The sequence below is a fragment of the Homarus americanus genome, unplaced genomic scaffold (genome assembly GCF_018991925.1).
Source record: "Homarus americanus isolate GMGI-L3 unplaced genomic scaffold, GMGI_Hamer_2.0 scaffold57965, whole genome shotgun sequence".
NCBI lineage: Eukaryota > Metazoa > Arthropoda > Malacostraca > Decapoda > Nephropidae > Homarus > Homarus americanus.
In genome coordinates, this window is record NW_024725031.1 from 1,284,246 (window position 1) to 1,308,576 (window position 24,331).

At 43.2% G+C, this 24,331-nt stretch overlaps 1 protein-coding gene across 5 annotated transcripts in view; it reads right to left on the reverse strand.

Moving 5' to 3' along the window:
• Nucleotides 1-1,365: 1,365 nt before the first annotated feature.
• Nucleotides 1,366-24,331, reverse strand: part of LOC121864628 (probable nuclear hormone receptor HR38) — a 43,788-nt gene continuing 20,822 nt past the window's right edge. For 3 of the 5 annotated variants that reach the window (XM_042363720.1, XM_042363723.1, XM_042363724.1), the window contains exons 2-5: nt 14,428-14,543; nt 6,880-8,375; nt 6,518-6,696; nt 1,366-6,107 (exon numbers count right to left, since the gene is read on the reverse strand). In XM_042363720.1, coding sequence (XP_042219654.1) covers nt 5,851-6,107; nt 6,518-6,696; nt 6,880-8,375; nt 14,428-14,543 — 2,048 coding nt within the window. In that variant the 3' untranslated portion in view covers nt 1,366-5,850. Of the gene's footprint in view, nt 6,108-6,517; nt 6,697-6,879; nt 8,376-8,690; nt 9,163-14,427; nt 14,544-24,331 lie in introns of all 5 variants that reach the window. The other 2 variants (XM_042363721.1, XM_042363722.1) reach the window with 1 other exon arrangement.

Sequence of the window (24,331 nt, forward strand, 5' to 3'; positions counted from 1 at the left end):
CAAGGTTGAAAAAGCCGCAAGCCCAGAAAACCGTGAGGGGTAACATTTTCGGAGTGAGAGCTGTAAACTCTTGGAACAATCTGCCAGAGAGTGTTGTGAGCTCTTTCAAGACCAGACTTGACAAGCACTGGGGTAGGTTCAGATACATTCAGGAGCCAGTGCATGCCCAGTACTTGCCAACAGTGCATAACAGAGACGTGACAGATCGCCCAAACGGCTAACGAGCCGATCAGTGGTGAAGAGGATAAAGTAAAAAGTAAAAGTATAAAGTACTGACATATAGAAGAGCTTCATATAGTTAATGACTGAATAAAATGGGAAACTCATTACTGTACAAGTATTAACACAACGTGTATCACCAAAAACCCTTCCAAAACACAAGGTGAAGCAAAATTACTGTAGTGTGAAAACTTCTAGTCATATTATACCTGTATACAATTATATGGTAAGCGATCAGCGTAATATTAGTCTATTGGTCCGTGTTCGATCTCTAGGCAGACTGAGTGGGTTTCCGTGTTAGTTCTGGTTAAAGAGGTGGGATGAAAAGCCTCGACTCGTGTGACTACACCAACCTGACAGGCATCAGGCCTAGCAGGGAGCCTCTTCCGTGTGTGGGAAAAGTGTTATGTTACATGTCTTCAGAAAGATTAAAGTAGGTCCCATTTCTCAAAATGGGTGAGCGTTACTATACGAATAATTACATACCTGGGAAGTTTACCTTCATAGTATGTAAAATGCGAGAGTTTTTGAAGGACTGTCAGCACGGATTTATGCCCTGACACAAGTGCTGGAGGCACTGTGTGAATGGTCACAGATTTTAGAACTTGGTGGCTTATTGGTTATATATTCCGTAACTTGGCAAAGGCATATACTGTGTGTATGAGAGTGTACCCCACGAAATGTAAGTGATATGTCATAGTATTTTCATTCCTCCAGGTAAAAAAGTCAATGAAGCCTCTTTGTATAAATGACAATGAAGAAATATAGGGTTACCCCCCCCCCCCCGCCGAGATTTATAGTCAGATATGTAAAATAAACTTCATGTCTTTGGCTCCACTAGATTCATAGATGTGTGTGTGTGTGTGTAAGTGGTGTTAAGGCTGCATGTAACAGGTTACTCTTTTTGACTTATTCATAAGTTCTCTCTCCAGTAAATGTCAAATCGAATTAATATATACTTTTATGGTGATTGTTCTTAATGAACACTGTTTCTTTTATAACCACCATTGTATTATCAGTTTTTATTGTACGTTATCATAAACATCGTCTTTAACATTTTTTAATAAAGACTATTATGATTTTTCTGACTGACATCATCAACTGACACTTCTGCCGTGATGAAGGACAGGAATGAAACAACAGAAATTAGTTCTTTCATTTATATTATCTCAAAAATAGGAAAAGTGGGAACAGCAGATGAGACAGGCGATTATAGGACCTCTTGAGGGGCCCGTGTAAGACCTGCACTGGGTCTTGATGGGACCTCCGGAAAGGACTGTTCAAAAGACCCCCCTGACGGGCCGGGTACATCTACAAAATGACTCTGATATCACAAGTGTGGACAATCCGAAAGGGGCGAGGGTGAATGGAAGGAAGAGGAGGAAGGGAATTTTGGGGTAATAGAGGAGGAGGAAACTGGTTATATATATATATATATATATATATATATATATATATATATATATATATATATATATATATATATATATATATATATATATATATATATATATATATATATATATGTATGTGTGTGTGTGTGTGTGTGTGTGTGTGAGGTAGAAGAAGTAAGGAAGAGGAAGCATTAGGTAGGAATGGGTTGGGGGAAATAGTCATTGTACATAATAATGCAAAACAATTGAGGTCTGACTGACCTCTCTACAAGTACACGTATTTCTCTCTATGACTCTTTGTTTTTATCCTAAGGTGCACTATAAATTGTTTTGTTGGTCCAATGATTGTGAGATCAGTGACATTTTTCTTTTTTAAATTTATCCAAATCCATGAAAAAATAAGTTATTTTTTTAATACACTAGCGTGAGTGAACCTTGTTGGGAAAGGAGCCCCTACAGGCTATAGGCATTGTATCCAAAAACACTTTCTTCACTGTAAGATGAATAACATAACGCATTTTATGACAACAAGAGGAATTTTATTCAACATGTAGGCGTTAACAATCATATGAACACTTATACACTCAATATGATGATCAGTTATGACTCAACACACCAAAAAAACAAACCAGGTTTTGCCCTTTTGAATTCTCAGATGATATGACGTCATTAAGACACTTGGACCGTTCAGACGCGAAAATAGTAGTATACATAGTCGGGCACTTAGGCTGAAAATCCTTCCTTAGCTCTAAGGATACTCAGCCTCAATAAAAATTCGTTTTTTTTTTATCTTCACACCCAACTAGAAACAAATGTAGACAGACAAACAGACGCTGCCACCCACACAGCGAACGTAGCACAAAAAATTGCGGTGAAAATAAATTCTTAAAAAATTCTCTTAGACAGCTTAACCACTTCCGTGTCGCTGGAACTATTATATACAATCAATATCGAGGTTGGACAGAAAAATAAATTACTTTACTCACATACATATGATCTGAAGACAATGATTATGCTCAACGCGACAGGACCATGTATGTTTGAAGCATCTCCAACTAGGATTACTCTATATATTATACTATTATTCTTAAAAACAGATGGTAACCCACATGTAAGGCTAGAATAGGTTCTGCATGACTGGTAACATTGTCGGTACGGGCACAGACCAGCCTCGAGTCGCCGAGCACTGATATCCACAATGTTGGATTCATTTACAACAGGAACTTCACCCACCAATGTCGGATGATCTTGGATCCACCTACGAAAGGGTGATTTTATACTTAAAAGACTAATTATATTGTCTTTCGGCATAAGGTGGCTGGGCTGTGCGAACGCCATAGTCACTGCAACGATCGGTGCGTGTATATATATATATTTGCTATATAATATTTATATATATATATATATATATATATATATATATATATATATATATATATATATATATATATAGAACAAAGATAACTCTATAAGCGGACGTCACATAAAGGTGAGGCCAGGTAGAGACGGCAGTAGAAAATATGGATACTTGCACAAGATCGTTTCAGTGACATCACGGCAACCGCAATTCACGGGGAAGAGAGAATGGCATGACAACGTCCCGCCTTTGTTTGGTTGCTTGGCCAGCAGGCTGTCTTAATGTTAGGTTGTTTCTATATAGGATATCGGATAAAGCACCAATTTTTTCACATTTACAAATGTTTTCTGTCATCAACACTGATAAATACGATTTATATCAACTTCCACGACACTATTGACACAGAGAACTTGTTTTCGCCCACTTCTGGCCAAAGCACTTTGGAGGGGCGAGACTACAGCCTTCTCTCTTCCAGGTTATTGCTACGAAGAAGCTCAAGGCAAAAATATATACTATACACACATTATCAGATGACCTAAATACCCTTCCAAGACCTCACTACTATTAAAATTGTCATGGATTGCAGACCTTGTCATTCCTTCTGGCCGAGACATGACCAAACCATCAGCAAACACAAGTATGCAAGAAGCACGACTTTGGCCGCACTTCTTGCACTCACTGCAGGCCACCTGCTCGTGTGTGCAGGTATGTGTGTGTGTGTGTGTGAACAGTTTGTGATGAAACATTAAAATGCTACCACAGACGTAAATAAGGTATAAACTGAACAATAACTCTTGGATTGTCATTCAAAAACAATTACACAACAAGAGACCTTATTGGACACCAATATCTTTGGAATTCCGTTGTTACTTGGGGATTCATTACACTTTCTTTGGACATGCAGATAGGTATCGTTTCCACCAGCATATGTCGTGTGGCTGGGGTAGAGGCGTTGTGGAATCATACATATGGCTTATCTCGTACTGTTGCTTTATGGAAACTATAGTGATGGGAGTAAACGTAAGATCAAAACGCATGGGGAGAGAGACCCCGGTCCATCTCCTCAACGCCCTCACCAAGAGCTGGGCAGTCAGGAGCGGTGACGTTGGTGTCTACTGGACCAGGACCCACTTCCCCGCACATGGATTGGATTCAGTGGACGTTACGTTGAAGAAATTGTAAACACTGAATATATGACACGAAATGACACATAATACTGACTAAAACATAAAAGGCAAAACAGTGACCAGACAACGTTAAAACTGGGACACCATATAGGCTTGCAGCCGTAACGACAATAGACTCTCTTTAGCAGGGTTACAGACGGGCGCCGCGCTCAGGCTACAGGTACTCAGAACTTCCACAGGAAAAATTAGTTCTAGCAGCACGTTGGGGGACTTGAAACCCTTCTATGTAACTCCCAGCTAGACCAAAAAAGCGTTAGTAGGTCGGTTACTCTAGAGTATTATCACCGGGGCAAGACAGTCAACGACACAGAGCAGCTTAGAAAACAAAACTTGGCAACCATCGCCCCTAAAGAGGAGGAATCACGTCCTAGTGAATGAGGCCTCAAGGTCCTCTTACTGACGAAGAGCGGCTATCACCTCTCATGTTGCCGGTAAAAAGGGCAGTCCAAGTAACCGTGCACACCGGTTAGTAAAGAAATGCGATCTAAAACTATCGTCTAGTTTCCTGATGGAATGCTATAGTGGCAGCACCATGAAGGTTAGAGCTAATGAGTTGTACGCGGGATTTCCAGTATAAAAAATATCAATCCATGACACCCTAATCATATATATTATATTCCTTACAAACTTGCAACAGAGACCACTTGACTAAGTAGTATTACGGAGGCAAGAGAGCCCACAGGAGCACAAGGTTCAGGAGGCTTGCTGGCACGTAAGCCACAACGTCACCAGCAGCCAAGGAACTCGTTCATTACCGATTCTTTGTTGTGTGTTGGTACTACTGCTCACGGTTGCTGGGACTGGGCCTTGTCATGACGCGTACCTACAGGTACCTGTATAATACGCCTTGTTGCGACTCAAGGAGCGTAAATCAGTATTTATCTACAAGGTTTTGTACAGTCACCTATGCACAAGGTAAGGCCGAAAATATTATATTTCAGACTATCCTAGTTTGACTTAAAAGTAATTACAAAAATACGTAATCAAGCTTTACTGAGCTCAAAGTATAAACAATATTCTCATTACTCATCCTTCAAAATCTTTTTTTTTATTATTTTCCATTAAATCACAGAATGACTAGTTTGTCAAGGCGTTCCGCCAAAGTGACAAGTCTCACACACGCACCACCGAGTGCTCTCTCGTACTCGCCTGGCGCCTCTTGTCTACCATCCAACCATCTTATTTTACCGATTATTAAAAATAATATTGTTTTTATATTTTAATAAAAGTCTGTAAACGAACTGTGTGTGTGTGCATGCGCTGCCCCTTCATCATTATGTGCGAGCTACAAACACAATGCACTTTTATGCAGGTTCAACGAGGATCACCCGTCGAGGATCACCCGTCGAGGATCACCCGTCGAGGGAGAGACAGAGCTTGAGGGAGGAAGTCGTCTTTTCCTGGTTGAGGTCTCTTGCTGAGGAACACCCAAAATGCTGGGGTGGATTTGGTATAGAGGGCGTGTGCGTGTGGGCAGTGGTGGCTGCTCCTGGCGGGGGGAGACGAGGTCTTGGGGTCTGGGGTCAGAGACAAAACTGACGAGCCACCACCTGCTCCTGTATCAGGGCCACGGCTCCAGGTCAGCCGAGGCCCCACAGCTTCATCTGGAGGTCAACCACGGGGGTGCAGCGACGGGTAGGAAGCTTGGTGAGCCCATGGCAGTAAGGTGAAGACTCAGAGGATTCTTATTAATTCAGAAGGGAAGGCTGGAGACGAACATGTTCTCTATGAGCTGAGGGGCAGGGACCAGATCCTCCAATTTGAGGTAGAAGATCCGCTGGAGTCCCTGTACGGAGAGGGACCGCAGCTCGGGCAGCTTGCCGAGGATGCGAGAGAAGTAGTGAGGCTTCTTCTGCGCCTCCGCATTGTAGGTGACGTGGTCTCTCAGAGAGCTGATGATTTTCATTTGTAGCTGTTCCACCTTCTTGGTGTCCTTGAGTCCATGTCGCTCTGTGGGAAAAGGTCGAGCATTAGTAACCCAAAAAGTAGGGTGGTATAAAAGGGTGTATGGGAAAGTATAGGCACAGCAAGAAAAAGAGAAAGAAGTAATGATACGTTCAATGTACAATCAAAGACAAAAGTCGTGTCGCGGTTTTGTCCGAAGATTAAATATAACTCGTGAAACATTATGAGAGCCCCTACCACAAGGCAGAGCGCACCAAAAGTTTAGCCCTTGGGCATATGTTTTCACCAAATTTCATGACACGACTTTTGTCTTTCATTGTACATCACTCAGCGATCCTGTGGCACCTGGAGACGGAATGGAAGAGGTGGGGAGGCGGCTGTGTACAATAAATATTGAAAGGCGTTTCATTCATTTTGTACATAAACACGTTATTACAAGCTGCAACATTAATTACCTGTAATGATTGTCAGCGCTGAGAGACAAGCAAATGCAGATATATCCAGATCCATTGCTTTTAGTGAGGCAGAAAAGTCGAGAATCCCTTGTAGCCACTCCCCAAAAGATCGGTCGCACTGGGACCGATGAAGCACTCGACCGCTGTCGAACACGAACTTAGTGTCATCTGGATTGTTCCTGCAGGAAGGAGAGTTGATGTTAGCATCATCATTCCTAATAATGTGATTTGATGTCGAAAGACAAACATGTGTAACAGTGTATAGACCTTTCTCTCTCATCACACTTCATGATACTGTATTGTTAAATATTCATAAGCAATATATAGATAAATGCTGGGATATATAAAAGACAACTACTTACACAAGTCTGTATGCAACTCTTAACACAAAGAGTTCGAGAGATGCTGATTGGAATAGAAGGTCTTGGTCCTCTCGTGCCAGATCATGATAACCTGGAATCTTCTCCGCGAAGTGTCGGATGACCTCAATGCTGGATGTTAGTAAAGAGTAGAACTGCTGAATTCTCTCCGCCTCCGTGGAGGGAGATTCAGCGCCATTGGAAGGTTCCCTGTACTGCGAGTAGTCGAGGTTGGAAACATCAGGGGTAGTGTCGACATGAGCTCTCACCAAGGCCGTGATTAGCGACACAGGCGGTGATGGGGGCGACTCCTGTGGGCTCTTGGGCTTACTTGGCAGGCGGCCCCGTCGACCTTTCAAACTGTCAGTCCTGACAACTTCCTTCACCATACCCACGACCAGACACTTCTGAAATCGACAGAACTGGCAACGATTGCGACGTCGCTTGTCAACAGGACAATTCTTGTCAGCAAGACACACATACTTGGCATTTTTCTGGACGGTACGCTTAAAAAATCCTTTGCAGCCTTCACAGGTACGAACACCATAGTGTTGGCAAGCAGCAGTGTCGCCGCAAACCGCACACAATTGTGCTGGCGACTGTGGCTTCTGCTCCGACCCCGGGCGGCAGGCAGCCATAGGGGGAGCGTGAAGCCGCATCATGCCCGGGTCAATGTGTTCACCGGGTCCTTTGCGGGCAAGGAAAGACATGGGTGGTGTGCCGGAGGTGGAGGCTGCGCCCATTTCAGTGTAATGGTGGGATGTAGATGGTCGAAGGTAATGCTCAGGGTGAAGGGGCTGGAGAGCATCATAGGTGGGAGCAGCGGGGTAGAACTCGCTGCTGAATGCCTTGGATGGACCACTATAGGCGTGGCTGACGGGCACGGAAGGGCTTGGATAAGGCGCTGGCCGAGAGTACACTTGTGACGCATGAGAGTATGGCTCGAAAGGCGCTGATGGTTGTTGCTGCTGTTGTTGTTGTTGTGAGAGTTGAGCCTGTTGTTGTAGCTGTGGTTGTTGCTGCTGGTGTTGTGGGGAAGCCTGAGCGAAGGCCTGGTGGGCTGGTGGAGGCTGTGGGTATTCTACAGGTCTTCCTTCGTCAGTCTTAAACGTGAAAACTTCAGTAGAGCCCAGCGGTCTGTACCGCGGAGAGTAAGTTTCCTGGAAGCTAGGCAGAGCCGCGGCAGCAGCTGCTGCGGCTGATATGGTAGTGGAGGCTGCATGACCTGGGGAGCCTGGTGGTGGTGTTCCCGAGTGTGGGTGTGTGATGACAGGCTTAAGGTCTTCCAGGGGCGGCGCCGCAAGTAGGTACTCAGCCTGGAAGACTTCGCTGAAGGGAGTTTCGCTGCCACCTTCACCGTAGATGGGGGCAGGAGTTGCTGTGAATGCTGACCCTAACTTGAACTCATCACCGGTTGTCCCGCTGAGGGAGTCATCACCGAAGGTTGCGGTATATGACGCTGACAGGGCCTCAGCCACACTTGGGTGGAGGAGCGACTGCTGTGGAGAGAGAGAGAGGAGGACATTAGTGGGGAACAGAGAATATCTTATACACACTCCTACACAGATCATGCGTAAACATGCAATGACACCGAGAGAAAAAGAGAAGAGGATACAGAGGGGTGCGAGCAAGAGCAGACATGAGCATATTAATATGCGGCAGTAGTAGCAGCAGCAGCAGCAGCAGCTGTCATGCAGTGTGCGGTTGCGGCATGAGGAAACCCCAGCAGCCGCGGGCGTAACACGCGGCGCTGTGGCTGGTCGCCACCTACACTGTGCCGCAGGACAGTGGGTGCGGGCGTGGGTAGTGCGTACCGGCTCTGGCGACGCGGCAACGCTGCTGGTGCCCTCTAGTCGATCCTCGGAGGTGACCAGGGTGGCCATGACAGGAGGAGTGGTCGCCTCGCTGGTCAGCAGGACGGGCGTGACGGTGATGGGTGTGGAGGTGGAGGGCGAGAGGGTGGAGACCACCACCAGGGCCTGGGAGGTGGAGATGCTGAGGTTGACGGGGAGGAGCGTAGCCAGAGAGTGTGGCGGCGAGGGCGACCTGCTGGGCGGCTTGTCCTCCATGTTGTGGTCAGGGGTGGTGTGGCAGCGGTAGTCCAGTTCACGCCCCATCAGTGCTGGCCTGCAGCTGCTCGGCCACACCCACGTCAGTGATAGGGGTGAGTGGGCGGCAGTGAGCGGGAGCGTGGCGGCGGTGGGTGGGGAGCGAGACGCCCACGCCACGCCCACGGTCTAGGCCACACGGTAAACTGCTGGTTCAACACTCCGCTGCGTCGCCCCACTTCAAAAGGATTATTGATACATGTTGTTGTGGACATTGGTTAGCGAGTGAGCCAATATATATCTTTAATGTATCAAGTTTTGTGTTTCTCGAGGTCTTCGTTACAAAGAATTTATTATTTCTTATGAAAAACAGAATTTACTTTAATAATTCTAACTACAAACATTTTCAAAATCACTGACTGTTCATGAAAACCTTTTAAACATAATTATCAAAATTGTTTACTTAAAACTTTTGAGAAAAGGTAAAAATTATTAGTTATACTTCTCTCATAATATTTTTCACTGAAAAGTAATAACACGAAAAGTGAACTAAGGGCTGAGAAGCGGTGTGGTGTGTCAGCGGCGGTGCGTACGTGGGGGGCGACGCCTACTGCTGCCACGCCTTCCGAAGACCCGCGCTAGTGCTACCCAGGGGCAGCCACGCTGTTCCTCATCCTCTCTCTCATCATCAAAGTACACACACACACACACACACACACACACACACACACACACATACACTCTTACACTCAATTCTCTCATACCCATCCATACAGACTCTTCCCCCTCCCATATACAACCACACAAACTCTCTCTCTCTCTCTTTCTCTCTCTCTCTTTGTTGTGTCTATATTTATCCCAGTAATCTGCTTATTCCTCCTCCGACTCTCTATGTAACCACCTCTCTTTATCTCTTCTCGCCATCCTTCTATCCATTCCTCCACTTTTTTCTCTCTTTAAGTACATTCTGTCATTACCAATTTTCCTTACGTCTTTTCGAGTTCATGTTTCTTTTGAATTTTACTCTCTCTCTCTCTCTCTCTCTCTCTCTCTCTCTCTCTCTCTCTTTCTCTCTCTCTCTTTCTCCTCCTCCATCTCCTTGCTCACTCCCAGTGTAGTGACCTAATATCATCTGCACGGTGACTACTGCGTCGACCAACCCAACACACTACAGGATCTGCTTGCATGCATGCAACTGGGAGCCGTGAACGTAAATAAAATATGAAGGAATCAGGAAAGGAAGGAAGATAAAAGCATGAGAGGTAATAAAATTAAAATAAATAAATAAACAGCAACAAAACTATAATGATGATGATGATGATACTGGTGGTAGTGGTGGTAGTGGTGGTGGTGGTGGTGATAGTAGTAGTGGTAATGGTAATAGCTTGTAGTGGTGGGGGTGGCAGAGGGAGGGTTTGGTGGTTAAAGCGAGACCATAGTGAGTATGAAGAAAGGTAACAACCAAAACAAATAAAACGGGTAAGTGTGTGTGTGTGTGTGTGTGTGTGTGTGTGTGCTCTCACACGCACACCATTCGAAGAGGAGCGCAGCAACAAGGAAGAGGAATTTTGAGGGAATTAAAGCTTGTTAATAGTGAGGCAAGGGGTAGGGGGGGGCATGGGAGGGAGTGAGGGAGGGTAACGGTATAAGGGAGAAGGAAGGCAGAACTAAATTCACTCTCCAAATGACAACTTTATACTTCCTTCAATAAATAATTTCAAATTCATTACTCTCTTGTTTACTCTCTGCCAATATACACGATTATTCTCCTAACATTTGACAACTACACAACAACTTTTCCTTCTAATCTCTCACAAATGAAGTTATTTAAACAAAAAGTGAACTACGGCATTAATAATGAAATACTGCTTACTGTATCTTGACTTGTAGGATATGGGGGAAAGAGGAGAGGGAAGGGGTTGGTGGGAGGGGGTGTGTGGGGGGAGGGGGGAGAGGTCTCAGGCTCAGGTACTCCCCCTCCTGGTCTCCACAGCACCAAGGTTTGTTGTTTTTTTTTTGGCGTGCATGGCCGCTTCTTATGACAGGATATAAATAAACGGATACGTGGTCAAGCAAATCAATAAGACAGATAATGTCCTTCCCTAGTTGTCTCATCTAGCTAGGAGGAAAATATGTCTCATCCTGACACTTATAACTAATTCAGGAAGGATAATGTGTCTTTATGTCTAATATGAACCAACCGGGATGATAATGTACTGTACTGGTTATATCTCAAACATTCTTATATTTAATCTTTTTGGGTGATAATATATTGTAGTAAATAAACAGGCTTTTATTTTCTCTCTCGTATTTATAACTAATCCAATAAGATTAAAACTAGCTCACTACTCCAGAAAGGACAATAATAACTATCCCTAATATTTCAACTAAGTTACTTGGATGATAGTATCACTTATCCCTAACATTGATAAAGTATTAATACCTTACTATTAATAAAGTATCAAATATAATTGGTAACTTTAGTAACACCTCACTAATGTTCCTCTCACCTATTAATTATGTTGTAGGAAACACAACTCTATGTCCAATATTTCTTAACTAACTGATAAAATAATTTATGGATTCCTTTAATTGATATATATATATATATATATATATATATATATATATATATATATATATATATATATATATATATATATATATATATATATATATATATATATATCATCTCCTAATATCAAGACTAATCGGCTTTAAGCTATAGTAAGTTACTGAAGGTATTCAACAAAATAATAAATATCAAATGATTAATCTACCGCCCCATCCCTATTCCCTTTCGTAGGTACGGTCATCTGGGACTACGGCAAGTAGGGGATAACAGGGATTGACGTCATTGTCTGACATCATCAAACAGAGCGTGTGACCTCATGACCGGAAGCTCTATGAGCCCTCGCTGGCCAGTCGCTCTAATCAAGCTCCTATTGAGTAACTGGTGAATGAGAATTTGAGTGTTCATCGATGGCAGTGGAAAGAGGCGGCGTGGAAGATGCTTTGTTGGAATGTTCAACCTCCATTACGAGGGCGGGTCGTGATTTACTGAAGTTAGGTGAGGGCCCAGGAGCCTCACGGAGAGCGGTGTACAAGACGGGTCACCGTGGCGTGGGAGGGATAGGTGGGCGTGGGAGGAGTAGGTGGGTGTGGGAGGGGTAGGTGGGCGTGGGAGGGTGGGAGGGGTAGGTGGGCGGGAGGGGTAGGTGGGCGTGGGAGGGTAGGTGGGCGTGGGAGGGGTAGGTGGGCGGGGGCGTGGAAGGGGTAGGTGGGCGTGGAAGGGGTAGGTGGGCGTGGAAGGGGTAGGTGGACGGGGAAGGTGGGCTTGGGAGATGTAGATGGGCGTGGGCGGGGTAGGTGGACGGGGTAGGTGGGCATGGGAGGGGTAGGTGGGTCGTGAAGGTGAGGTAAGAGGCGCGGGGAGACAGGGAGGAGGTGGGGTGGAGCTCTCTCTTCACCTCACGACAGTGTCCACTTTTTCTCGAGGGTGAGTCCTGCCAGCTCACCCGCCCCCAGTAATTGGCAGACGTCGGCTGAAAGCACCAACCCAACTACCTGTTTGATCCTCACTATCCACTCCTCTTTATCAAAATGCTATCTTTTTTTCCTGGCCCGTCCACTCAAGCGTTTCACCTGGGACAATATCAACGCCGGTATCACACAACTAGTGTTATTCCATCAAATATATAACACAAAGATAACGTACTCAGTTTAGCCATCATTTATCTTATGGACTCTGAAAAAATCATTTATCCTCAACGCATAAATATGCAGGGTAAGAACTCTTTTTTTACCAACAGCCGAGGACATGGGAGTACTGGGTGCAGGTGACCACTCCGGGCGGATACCATCAGCTTAACGGACAATGAATGTATTGTAAAGAGACTTCGCATTTTGCCCCCTTCCTTTTACCGCCTCGATATTAATTTCGATCAATGATTTGCAAGAAAGTGATAATTGCTGTTTTACCGAGTACCCGGTCGGAGGCGTACGGGTGCCCACTAGAGCCCTCTTACGCCTCCACAACACCGCTCACCTCCGTTCATTCCCCGATAACCTGTCCGCCTCACTCACCAGTATACAATCATAAATCGCAAAGTCATTGCATTTATCCACGACGGTAAATATGCCTCGTATTACTGGGGTCATAAAAAACAATTGATGTACGACGAGAACAACGGTGGCAGGCGAGAGAAAGGGTCAAGTAGGAGGCGGTGTCCGTTGTGGGCGCACTAAACATTGTGAGACGAGTCAGTGGCGGCGCTGTGGTCGGCCGTCCGCAGCCACAATAAGAGTGTGACCCTTGATGCCCTCGCCTGATACGCTCAGGCTACTCATTACTGATCCTACAAGATAGAGGCAGCCACACAAAAAATTGACCTCCTTTGCATTGCAGTTCCTTCTTACTTATCCGCAGCCGTTGATAATTAACAATGCCGAGTACCAAATGGTGTAGGTGTTCAACAGAACCCCTGTGACGGGCGATTGAGAGAACAGAAACATTCTCACATCCCTCCCGCAGCTACGAGGGCGACGCCCGGGCGGCACCAACACCTGCACACGGCCCCACCCGCCTCCCCGCACTGTGACACTAGGCGCATCAAGCAGATTTTCCACTTTGCTCCGTGTTGTCACTTTCATTGGCACTAGGCCATGGAGAACCACACCCAGTGCCGAGCAAGCAGTGCCTGCACCCCCCACCTCCCTCACCCAACACACACCCTTCACTCGGCTGGCTGGAGCCTCAAGGTCTGGCGAGAGAGGTACTTCACGCTCACAGCCCCTTGTCCTACATCCGATAGAAACTGCGTTCTTGCGAAAAGAAAAGGAATGAGAATACCACTCCTGGAGTCCGTAAACAAATTCTGGTTATCCGTTCCATATTTCATGAGTTCGCGGGAAAATTCCGATAATCCAACTGAGAAACCCTAAGCAGCCGTCATCAAATCATAAACGTCTGGAGCCCACTAACTTCCCCTTCAAATTCCGTGATTCCAGATGACCGAATAACTGTCTATTACTCTGAATAACTAAACTAAAACCCTTTATCCTAAATCTAACTCGTGGGTGCCAGGTCAAGGAGAGAGTTGAGTCACTACACGACACTGCCAACACTGGTGCCTTCTACTCGCCCTGTAATACTGGTGCTAAATTTGACCAATTCTACTTTACTACAAGTCCAAAACTACTTCTTTTCATTAACTCATTCGTTCTATTTGTGATAACTAAACCCACTTACCATTTTAATCCGTCTATAAGTCAGTGGTACCATACAGGGTTATGGCTTTCATTGGTTACATTACAATACCAAGAATCTTGAAATGACTGCAAAGTATTTATATTATATGAACCTTATTAGTTCCACAGCGAACACCTTGTACTTCCCCAGCTGACCTGTAGACAGGACTCAACGGGTGGGATGTGCCAGTGGCCAAGTTGTGACGTCAGAGTGACGACACCGAGCAAGTGATGACGTCAGAGTGATGCTTACCTGTGGCTGGAGGACGAGCATGTTATGGGCGTGGCTGTGGGGCGGTGTGAAGGAGGGGTGGGGCACGGCAGGCGTGTCGTCGGGGGCGAGGGGGCTTTCTTGCGTCACGTCCACGCCTGCAAAACACAATACCCGTTATATACAACGCTATAAAAAGTTATGAATACACAGAAATAAAGCAGCTTAGTGAGATATAAAAGACGTGTAGGAATATTAACATATAGGAGAACATCTAGACGTAGTTTTAAATAGCAAATATAGTGACAAATGGTGAAGCATTTATCAAGAAAAAGTAACAATACTTGGAGGCAAATCTGAGAGGTGACGAGAGTAAAGACATTTAACATAGAATAAATAGTACATAAAGTTAGTAGAGTGCAAGAGTAGTTTTCTAGGAAGAAGAGTGTATGATGCATTCAACATGATAAATCAAAGCTTATTCACAAATTACTTTACGAAAAAACACAGATACATATATCACAACATAATTAAGATATTACAGAACAACTAGACACTTGTAACATATGGAAAATTTTTCAAATATATCATTATTATATACAAATTTAATGAAGAAAAATCTAAGTGAATTCTATATCTACTACAATAAAACATTACTAAATACAGTTCCTGTAAATGGACATAATTAAAGATTATTATCAATAATCGAGAACAAAACAAATATATTCACTTAAAATATGGAAATATTAATACTTTGGTGCGGAAATGAGTAAAAAAAAAAAGTTATTGTTCAATCACGTGAAGGAAACTTTTTATCTCCTAATTCATACATCAGAAGTGGAAGCGGAAGACAGCATCCCACCAAGGTCGGCTTACCAGCTGACACCATAACAAGTCTCGAACACGTCCCCCAAAATCACCTGATTAACCACGCCAAGGACCGAACAATCAACAAAGAGGTCAGGTGAGTAAGTGAACCTTGCCCAGAAGGTCAGGCCTGGAGGACGCCCACACCTTGCGGACTGAAACTCAGGTGGTCACGGATTATGTGTGAACAACGCCCCGGGAGCTGGAAATGATTCTCCAGGTCACGAATTGCACTTCAATACAGTGTTAGCAGCTGAAACTCGTCTCGACTGTCATGGAATGGTGAGATGAGGACTCCTGACGCTGAAACTCAACTGACACGTCACGAGTTATCAACAAGACATCGCTGGCGGGACTTACCCAAAAGATCGCGAAGAAGACGGTCGATCTCCGGGTGTGGTTGGGGAGACTCAGGCCAAGGGAGCGTGACGACACACTTCCCTCCTGGCCAGACCATACCATCACTACTGAACCAACTACATCATTACCTCGTTAACTATGACGTGACTCTCTCAACTATTTTGTGACGTCACTACCGTGGATGTGAATAGTGATAAGAGAGGTATCTTGGCAACGTTATCTAAGGCGATAAGAAAGTTCGAAAATATAATATGAAGACGGACTATTTTATTTATCACTTTGTGCGTATATTTTCTCTTCTCTTGCCAGTCGTAACTTCCTGAGACTCTGTATGATACTGGCACATAATTTTTCTCCCCTTCCAAGTAAACGTTTTCCCCATGACACAAATACCTCACATTAGCGCTCGAGTCAGCACCTCCCAACAACTCCTTTATCAGCACGTGACGTTATCAGCGCGTGACGTGTTATCAGCAGAGACAAAGTCCAGGTAGGCAACAGCTATCAGTACGACTAACTTCTTAACTTGTTATCGTGAGAGGTATGAGATACATAAACGTCCACACGTCAGCGAGATAGAAACGTGGGTTATTTCATCAGGGTCTCGTGGTCAATGTGTGGGAGGAATTGAAGGTTTGCTGTTGGTGGTCGTTGGGAAACACTGCGGCTACCTGAAACTGTCCAGGTTTACAAGGTTGTTAGTGAATGGATTTACAAATACTGAAAGGCTCTTGATAAAAACATTACAGACCTAATAAAAGTCACTGATACACTTATAACCACTGAAGTTATTAAGGGGAGTCACAGAAGAGGTACAAACAGCAACAGAAGTATCAGAGGACACCAACACTTGCCACAAACGACTTGAATTTCATAATGATACGTTTCCACCCACACAGGTGTTGCCACTTTACGTTAATTACTAACACCACAGTGAGGAAATAGACCTTGTAATTTGCATGATGATCAAACACAAAACTCATCGGTTAAAAAGCAATAAAACCCTCACGTATCTTTATCGATCTAACTTTGTCTCAATTTTTTTTTCTCGATCATCTGAAGATCAGCCACATAGCTTCCCTCACCTGTACTACCCGGAGGTTTAGGTCAGTTTATGTTATATTATGTTACGTTACGTTATTGTTATATTTTGTTATGATGAAGTTAAGTTAGGCTGGCATTCGGGTGTTAAATCTTAAGGTGCTATAAGCTCGGGGGTTAAATTCAAGTTGATCCATTTTTTTTAGTAAATCAAAAGTGCTGCGGATAAACCGTAGACTTTTCCTCGTTTGTTCACAGTAAAAAAAAAGAAGTGGGTGTAAAGCTTGGAGGGGAAGTGACCGGTTGAGTTAAATCGAATAAAGAGACGACGATAATATGGTTTTTACATGGCGTCCATAAGAATTAATAATTTAAACAATATGAAACTTTTTGGTGTTGCATCAAACACCTACATCCAGCACACACCTGTCTCTACACATTCCTGTCTCCAGCACGCACCTGTCTCCAGCACACACCTGTATCCAGCACGCACCTGTCTCCAGCACACACCTGTCTCCAACACACGTCTCCAACAAGCACCTGTCTCCAACACGCACCTGAACAAACTTACCCTCAAGGTTCATGGCAAACAGTTGGTTGTACTGCCCCAGGTGGAAGGTGACGCAGGGGATCATTGAGACTTAGGCAGGTAGGTCCTCCTAACGTTAATTATCTCCCCGAGTCACCAAGTTACGTCTTGGAGAGTTCAACACCTCGACACGATGACGTTGCTTTTATTTAGGTCACAGTGAAGCTCGACTCTGGTGTACAAAGCTTTTTTAAAATGAAGGACAAATCTTTTTTTTTTGACAAATTCGTTATTATATATGGTATTCAAAGCTTTTCTTTAACCGAGTTCTACTTTTGGATAATGCTTTTGGGGATGAGATAAGCTTTTTTGTTTTTACGGCCTTAAGGTATTTGGTAGTGTAAAGCCTTTGTTTTAGGCTTAACTGCGCACAAATTTAGGCTTCATACTATGTTCAGGGTTACACTATATCATGTGCTAATTAGGCTTTTGATTAAACTGATGCCTTGGTTACAAATCACGGCGGCCAATATAATTAAGCCAATACAATCATCTCGTCTATACAATACAAATAAAATGGTTAAGTTCATCTCACGGCTGGGCTTCACATTGTGTCGATTTAATCAAAATATTTGTGTATAAATATTTTTGTATACTTTTTTTTTTACATAGTATGGCTTACAGTATTCGTTTTCGACGCTACTCACGCTCTAAATAAGTGAAGCTAACAAGAGTTCATCCACTCGGGACTACACACAAAGAGTTACAAATTACACGACACCGTTCAAATTTGTTTCAGTAATACATCAACTGCTGACGAGTGAAACCACACATACATACACACACACAAACACATACATACATACACACACATATACTGTACACTATTTATATTTCAGGAACATCTGCCAAGTCCAGTGATCCACCATGGCTGCGAGGACACCTGTACACCTGCTTCACACCTACCGGCGACTCAGAACTATAATTTGCTATTTAAACCTGTCCCCAGACGTTTACTGCAGTTTAACCACCTCATAATATTATCAAAAATTTCCTTCGAGGGCGTGAAGCAATTTGAGCTGAAGAACAATGTTGGTCGAACGGTAATCTGAGTCTGTGTACAGCACCCGCCCGTCTTTCCAATGACTATATCACGGCTGTTGTGTATCACCCCAGTGAGCCTGGCAGTAACCTGGAGCTGCGACTCCTATACGACACACACCCTTCGCCGCCGACACACGCGAGCGTTTGACGTCCTCACGCCAGGCTCCCTCCTATAAAAGGTGACGGCAGGACCCTTGGGACCCTAGCATAAATTTGCTGGCATTTCGCGGCTGCTTGTTTTAATTTGTTGACGAGATATTAGTGCAGCAGTTTTGTTGTGGTGTGCGGGCGCGCGCTTTGTTCCCGCCCAGGGCTGCGCGACCCACCCGTCCCACTGGCCTAAGGCACGTTCCTCCAAGCTTCGGACGGTAGCACAAAAGACTGTTTATGACTATATGTTGTTAAATCCTTATATTCCTTTAGTCGTCGCGTTGTCTGTTACTTTATCTAATTGATGCCGCTGCTATATCATTAAAAAACCTGACACAGTATCTATATCACGGATTAAAGTGAAACAAACTGCCGACAGTAGAAAAAATGTCTCAGCATCCTAAAAAAATATAAAGTTTTACTATATATCTCAAGTGGTGAGATAAAATGCCGCAGTGGCCGCTGGGCCCTGGCAGCACGGCAGGGGTGGCCAGCGTCGTCCGGGTGTCCTCTCCATCAACCGGTGTGAGCGAAAGTCGGCGAGACTGGCCAACCGGTTAGGGTGTGTCGGCTGCCTCAGGGAATACCCGGCCGAATCAGCTCGTTACGCGCTGGTGCCCGCTACCCCACTACTCCCACTAGTTTATTGTATCAAAGTCTTCCTGGGCTTCAGTCTCTCGCCTCTTTGTCCACAAAAACACAGGAATAACGAGTAAAATTCCGGTTGAAGGAAATCCGATCTTAAAAGGAAGAGGATCCAACCCGAAGATGATAGATGACTGGGGGGTTCAGTGTAGCGGGGTTGGGGCGCGATCATATCGTCTATTGAGGGTTTATTGTGCCTATTGTTGAGGGTGTCTCATCCTTGTTGACTCCACACAATAATGCCAGCACCATTAAAACGGCGGGGAAAGGTAACCCACATTTTATTAGGTGAAACTGTAGAGTGGCTGGGGGGGCCCTCTCGACCATTTGTATCTTTATTATTAAACGACACAAGATGTGAGAGAGAGAGAGAGAGAGAGAGAGAGAGAGAGAGAGAGTCTATGTCAGACAAGTTAGCTAGAAGATACCTTAGTAATACAGTGCAGCAGAAGTGAGCACAACACACCCTGATAAAAACACTTCCCTCTCACTTTTCATCATCATCATCTCTCTCTCTCCTTTGCTTACTCCTCAATCTCCTTCGCTTCCTTATCACCTTTCTTTTGCACCCCTTTCTCCTTTCCTTCGCCTTCTTTCTCCCTCTCTATCTCCAACTCTTCATTGTTCTCACTTATACTGTCCACTTCCTCTACCTACAGTACAGGTCAGGATACACGCCACACGCCCATGTAAGGATAAGGAGGTGTGAGATCTGGAGGTCCGGATGTTGCCACGCCCAACGGTACGACTCTCAACAGTCTTATCCCCGCCTCTGAGTCATACTGAGTGTGTGTGTGTGTGTGTGTGTGTGTGTGTACAAGCGACGTATACTTATTTACTGAGATAGATTAGAGAGATAAGATAAATAAAACAAAATAAAGGAGGCAATTAGAAACCTGTCTGGTGACACACACCCATACTTCTACACAGTGAGGAACTGCTAGTTAACGCCAGACACCTGTTTGTAGATCTGTGTGTACACCTGTGTAAGTGGTTTCCATCCACCTGCGTTACTGTCACATCTATTCCCAGTTTCAAACAAACTTTTATTTTATTAATAAATATGAATGAGCTTTCTAGAATTAGGAATATTTAAAAACTCTTAAAGATATGTAATATATATAGTGAACTAATGTGATAAATTTATGTATACCATTTTACACATTTAATGTGTTCAATGACACAAATGTTATGCTATTATCAGCATCTGGCATGACAGCTGATCGAACAACAACAAAAACATGTGACAACAGGAAATGATGTTTGGTCGCTTACACTGCCATCAAGGGAGCGTCAACTCTTACCAACTGTTAGAACTCTTAAACAATCTCAATTCGAGTTGTACATTCATATTACAGATAAATTATTTAAAACTCTAATTAAATATACTGTAGGTGAAGAAACATAACTCCGACAAATGATTAAACTCAACCATGTGACTCAAACACTTCTAAATAAGAATGTCTGCAGGACAATTCAGTGCGAGTGATGGTTCTCTATTCTTTGATATTATTAAAAAAAAATATCGGACGGGAATGGAAAACGGATGTGCCAAAATGGCCAAAGAACAATCTTATTAAGCGCCACATGACTACAAGAAAGTTCTGCTCCATTTTCGGCATCGATCGGTCATTTGCAGATTACATCGATCACACACACAGTTAGGAGGGATACAATACGCTAAGGAAATGAAACTTGGCGGACGAATAGCGTACGATCAAGTATTTTATTTTTTTTGTCACCAGACGATGATGAAGCAGTTTGGTTGCCCGTATACTTCGATGGTTATCAGGCAATATTCAATACAGGTGCTAGTGGATTTTTAATTAATTCGATCTTCCCTAGAGCATAAATGAATACTATCAATGGGATGTGAGTATGATTAACAGACAATCCACCTGTAAGAGATCTGGAACATGACTAAGATATATGAAAAAGCTTGGGAGACTGTGCGTGGCCGCGGGCGTCACTGGCCAACAACACGCACTCCGGATTTATGTTCCCGGGGTTCCAATAATATTTCCCGCTGTTCTTTTATATAAATATTGGCCTTGCTGTAATTGCAAATGTAATTTCAATTTCATTTAGTCTGTCGTAATGCACTTATTTCGAGAGTTCTAATACACTATCTTGATTTTTTATATACATTCGTGGTCAAGAAATGCTTGAAGAAGTTCCCAAAGATTATTTTTATTATTATTATCAACCATAAATACCTCTACTTTACTCGTATGGCCACACTGTTGGAGATTTTCTTTATTACCTTTGTGTCAACAAGACTGAGGTGAAGGATATTTTGCTCGTAAAATACTAATAAGTTTTCATAATACACATCTGAATTAAAACAACCTACACCAAAGCTTCAAATACTCCTACAAGAACTCTACAAACTATGAGGAACACACACGAAACTAATAAAACTTATGGGAATTCATCTTTTTCCACGATCCTTTGAGTCTTGAACGATATAGGATTTGAACGCCTCCTTCAGTAACGATCCGACCACACTAAGAATTCTTACCTGTGGATACTTCCCCTTATAGACCAGCTACGTGACCTGCCTCACGGGGAAACAAAAAGTAACAAGTGACTTAAATCTATAAACTGATTACAAACACAGAGCGTCACAATCAGCTAATGCCTACCTGGAGTAATATTCCGTGTATTAAAGTCGCTCAGTTACGTAAAACCTTGTTATTAGGCTCAAGGTATACAGAATTAAGGGCTAGTCCAGTACCTGAGCCCTGATGCACGCTGTATAGCTCGGGGCTGTACCATGACGGAGGCAATGCTTTATAATAGCGACCAATTACAGGTAATGGTGACATATACAGGACTGCCTATTGTCTAAGCCTCTGATAAATCTGCCCAGTCATAATGCTTCATAGATCTGTCCTGCGTAATGGTTCATAAATCTCCCTTGTGTTGCGTATATGTTGTGGTTCATTGGCACGTGAGACGTACAGTAGTAAGCGACTCTTGTTGCTGATCACTGCCGTCTTCGAGCACTGGTGGAATGTATGACTCATTTGTTGGGGGTATTGTTAGTTTACTGCCTCATGGCTCGTGCTCGTGGTGTAAACAAACACCAAACATAGTAGACAAATATATTGATATGGTTCGCTGGTTCGCATGATTTGATTCACTGATTTGCATGAGGTTCACGCCATGTTCGGTACTCAGCTGGCTAAGTCTTATCATACCAGTTATATATCCCATAAACAATATATATATATATATATATATATATATATATATATATATATATATATATATATATATATATATATATATATATATATATATATATATATATATATATATATATATAATTAGTGGACAAACGTGTACAATAACAATAGCACAACACATCGTGACAGTGTAACATAGATTCAACCTTCACAGAAACACACATGTTGTGGACTTCCCCCTTCATAACAATAGGCCTCCACAGGACTAAAACCTTCCATTTTATCTTTTTATTTCTCTTAACTGACTTTAGCAGTCTTAAAATGACGCACCACAAATTATTCATGGCCCTGAACACACAATAAGCAGGGGTTACGCCACAGAGTTTGCTTCACACTTGGCTGCTTTCGGTCGGTTCAAGAACTCGCAAGCAAAAAGAAGTGTGCTTAACTACAGTCTGAGGCCACTCCTTCGTTTCTACTCCACCCAGTACTCTAAGATTTCCTCCTCTGATGCACCTTTAGTGTTTTAAGGCAAGAATTGACCTTACATACGTGGGTCATGTATCTAAACTATGCCTCCTCCTCTCATATACTACTATGCTCTATTTACACTTAAACACTAATCTAACACTATATACTTAAGCACTAAACTCAAGACTGTAGTACTGGATTTAATGAAGACTTTAGTACTGGTCTTAACTATGCATGTCTGATTTAACAAAGACTATTACAGCGTCACACTAAATCTGGACTACAGTAACCATTCAAAATACCACTCCAGTAGTACACTTAACATAATTGTGGACTAGACTGAACCAAGACTGAGTGAGGAGCTAAACTATGCACTCTACTAAGACTGCTAGATATTTGAGACAACCGAAAGACCTGCAGAAGAAAGCTAAACCATCCCTCCTGGACCAAAGAGTAAATCAAGACCTCCAGAAAGAGTAAACCAAGACCCCCAGACACCGAACGCATCTTAATGATACTAAAGAATTTATCTCAGCCTTAAGTCCTACAACTAACTCCTGTAAATTATATACCAGAGGAATTTTCTCTCTACCACTCCTGTGAAAATTGTTGACTATAATAAACCAAGACCAAGAATAGTATCCTAACTCATGCTCAACTTTGCTACCCTAAATCTCTCTTAAGTGACCACAAAAATTTCCTAACTGTAGTGATGCACAACAATACTTACACTAACTTCTTATTAAAATTTTTTTCTCAAATAACTAGTTAAAGAGTCTTTAGTTCTCTTCGTAACTAACAATCTAACTGGAGACTCGACATTAGAGTTTGTAGAGCAATTGCAACCTCTCGATTTATAACTTTTCTGGAGTGAGTAACCAAAACGATCTCTCACTAACAGCGTCTTTTAGCCAATTCCCATATATACGTCTTGTCTCTTCTGTTAAAATGAAAATGAACAATATATTTTTTTTTCTTGTAAACTTACTTTCTAACTTTCTATTTGTTTGCTTATGCAGCCTATTCCTCTTCTTTCTCTTCTTGCATACGTTAAAAATATCTTATCCTATCGTCAATGGTCAGAGACAGGTCAGAGTGCCATATAAACTGTGGCACTGTTCATGATGCTACTCACGATAAGAAGGCAATTACACTAGCACTGATGAACACCTGAATTACCATAATGCTGATTCAATTGTTACAATAATTACTCCTCAGAGTTTCGGTAAAGTTGTTATTACGACTGATGACCTACTGCCCCTAACGGTGGGAGTACATGGCACTATGACCCGAAGTATTACTGTTATTTGGCTCTTATTCTGAATTTTATTGGCACTTATTCTAAAGATGTTTGAGACTCGTTAATCTGGCCATTGAGTTTCTGTCATAAACGCTGGTGGCAGAGTAATTAACACGACTCTTCGCACCCCTATTATGAATACTGTTGGCTATATGACTAAAAGGACTCAGACATTGTCGCATTATGTCAGTTTGTTGATGAAATTATAGTTTTCTCGACACAGTAGTGGTGATTACTCGTGGCATTATCCTCATAACGCCCCGTGGCACTGTATTTACAAAGAGTCTT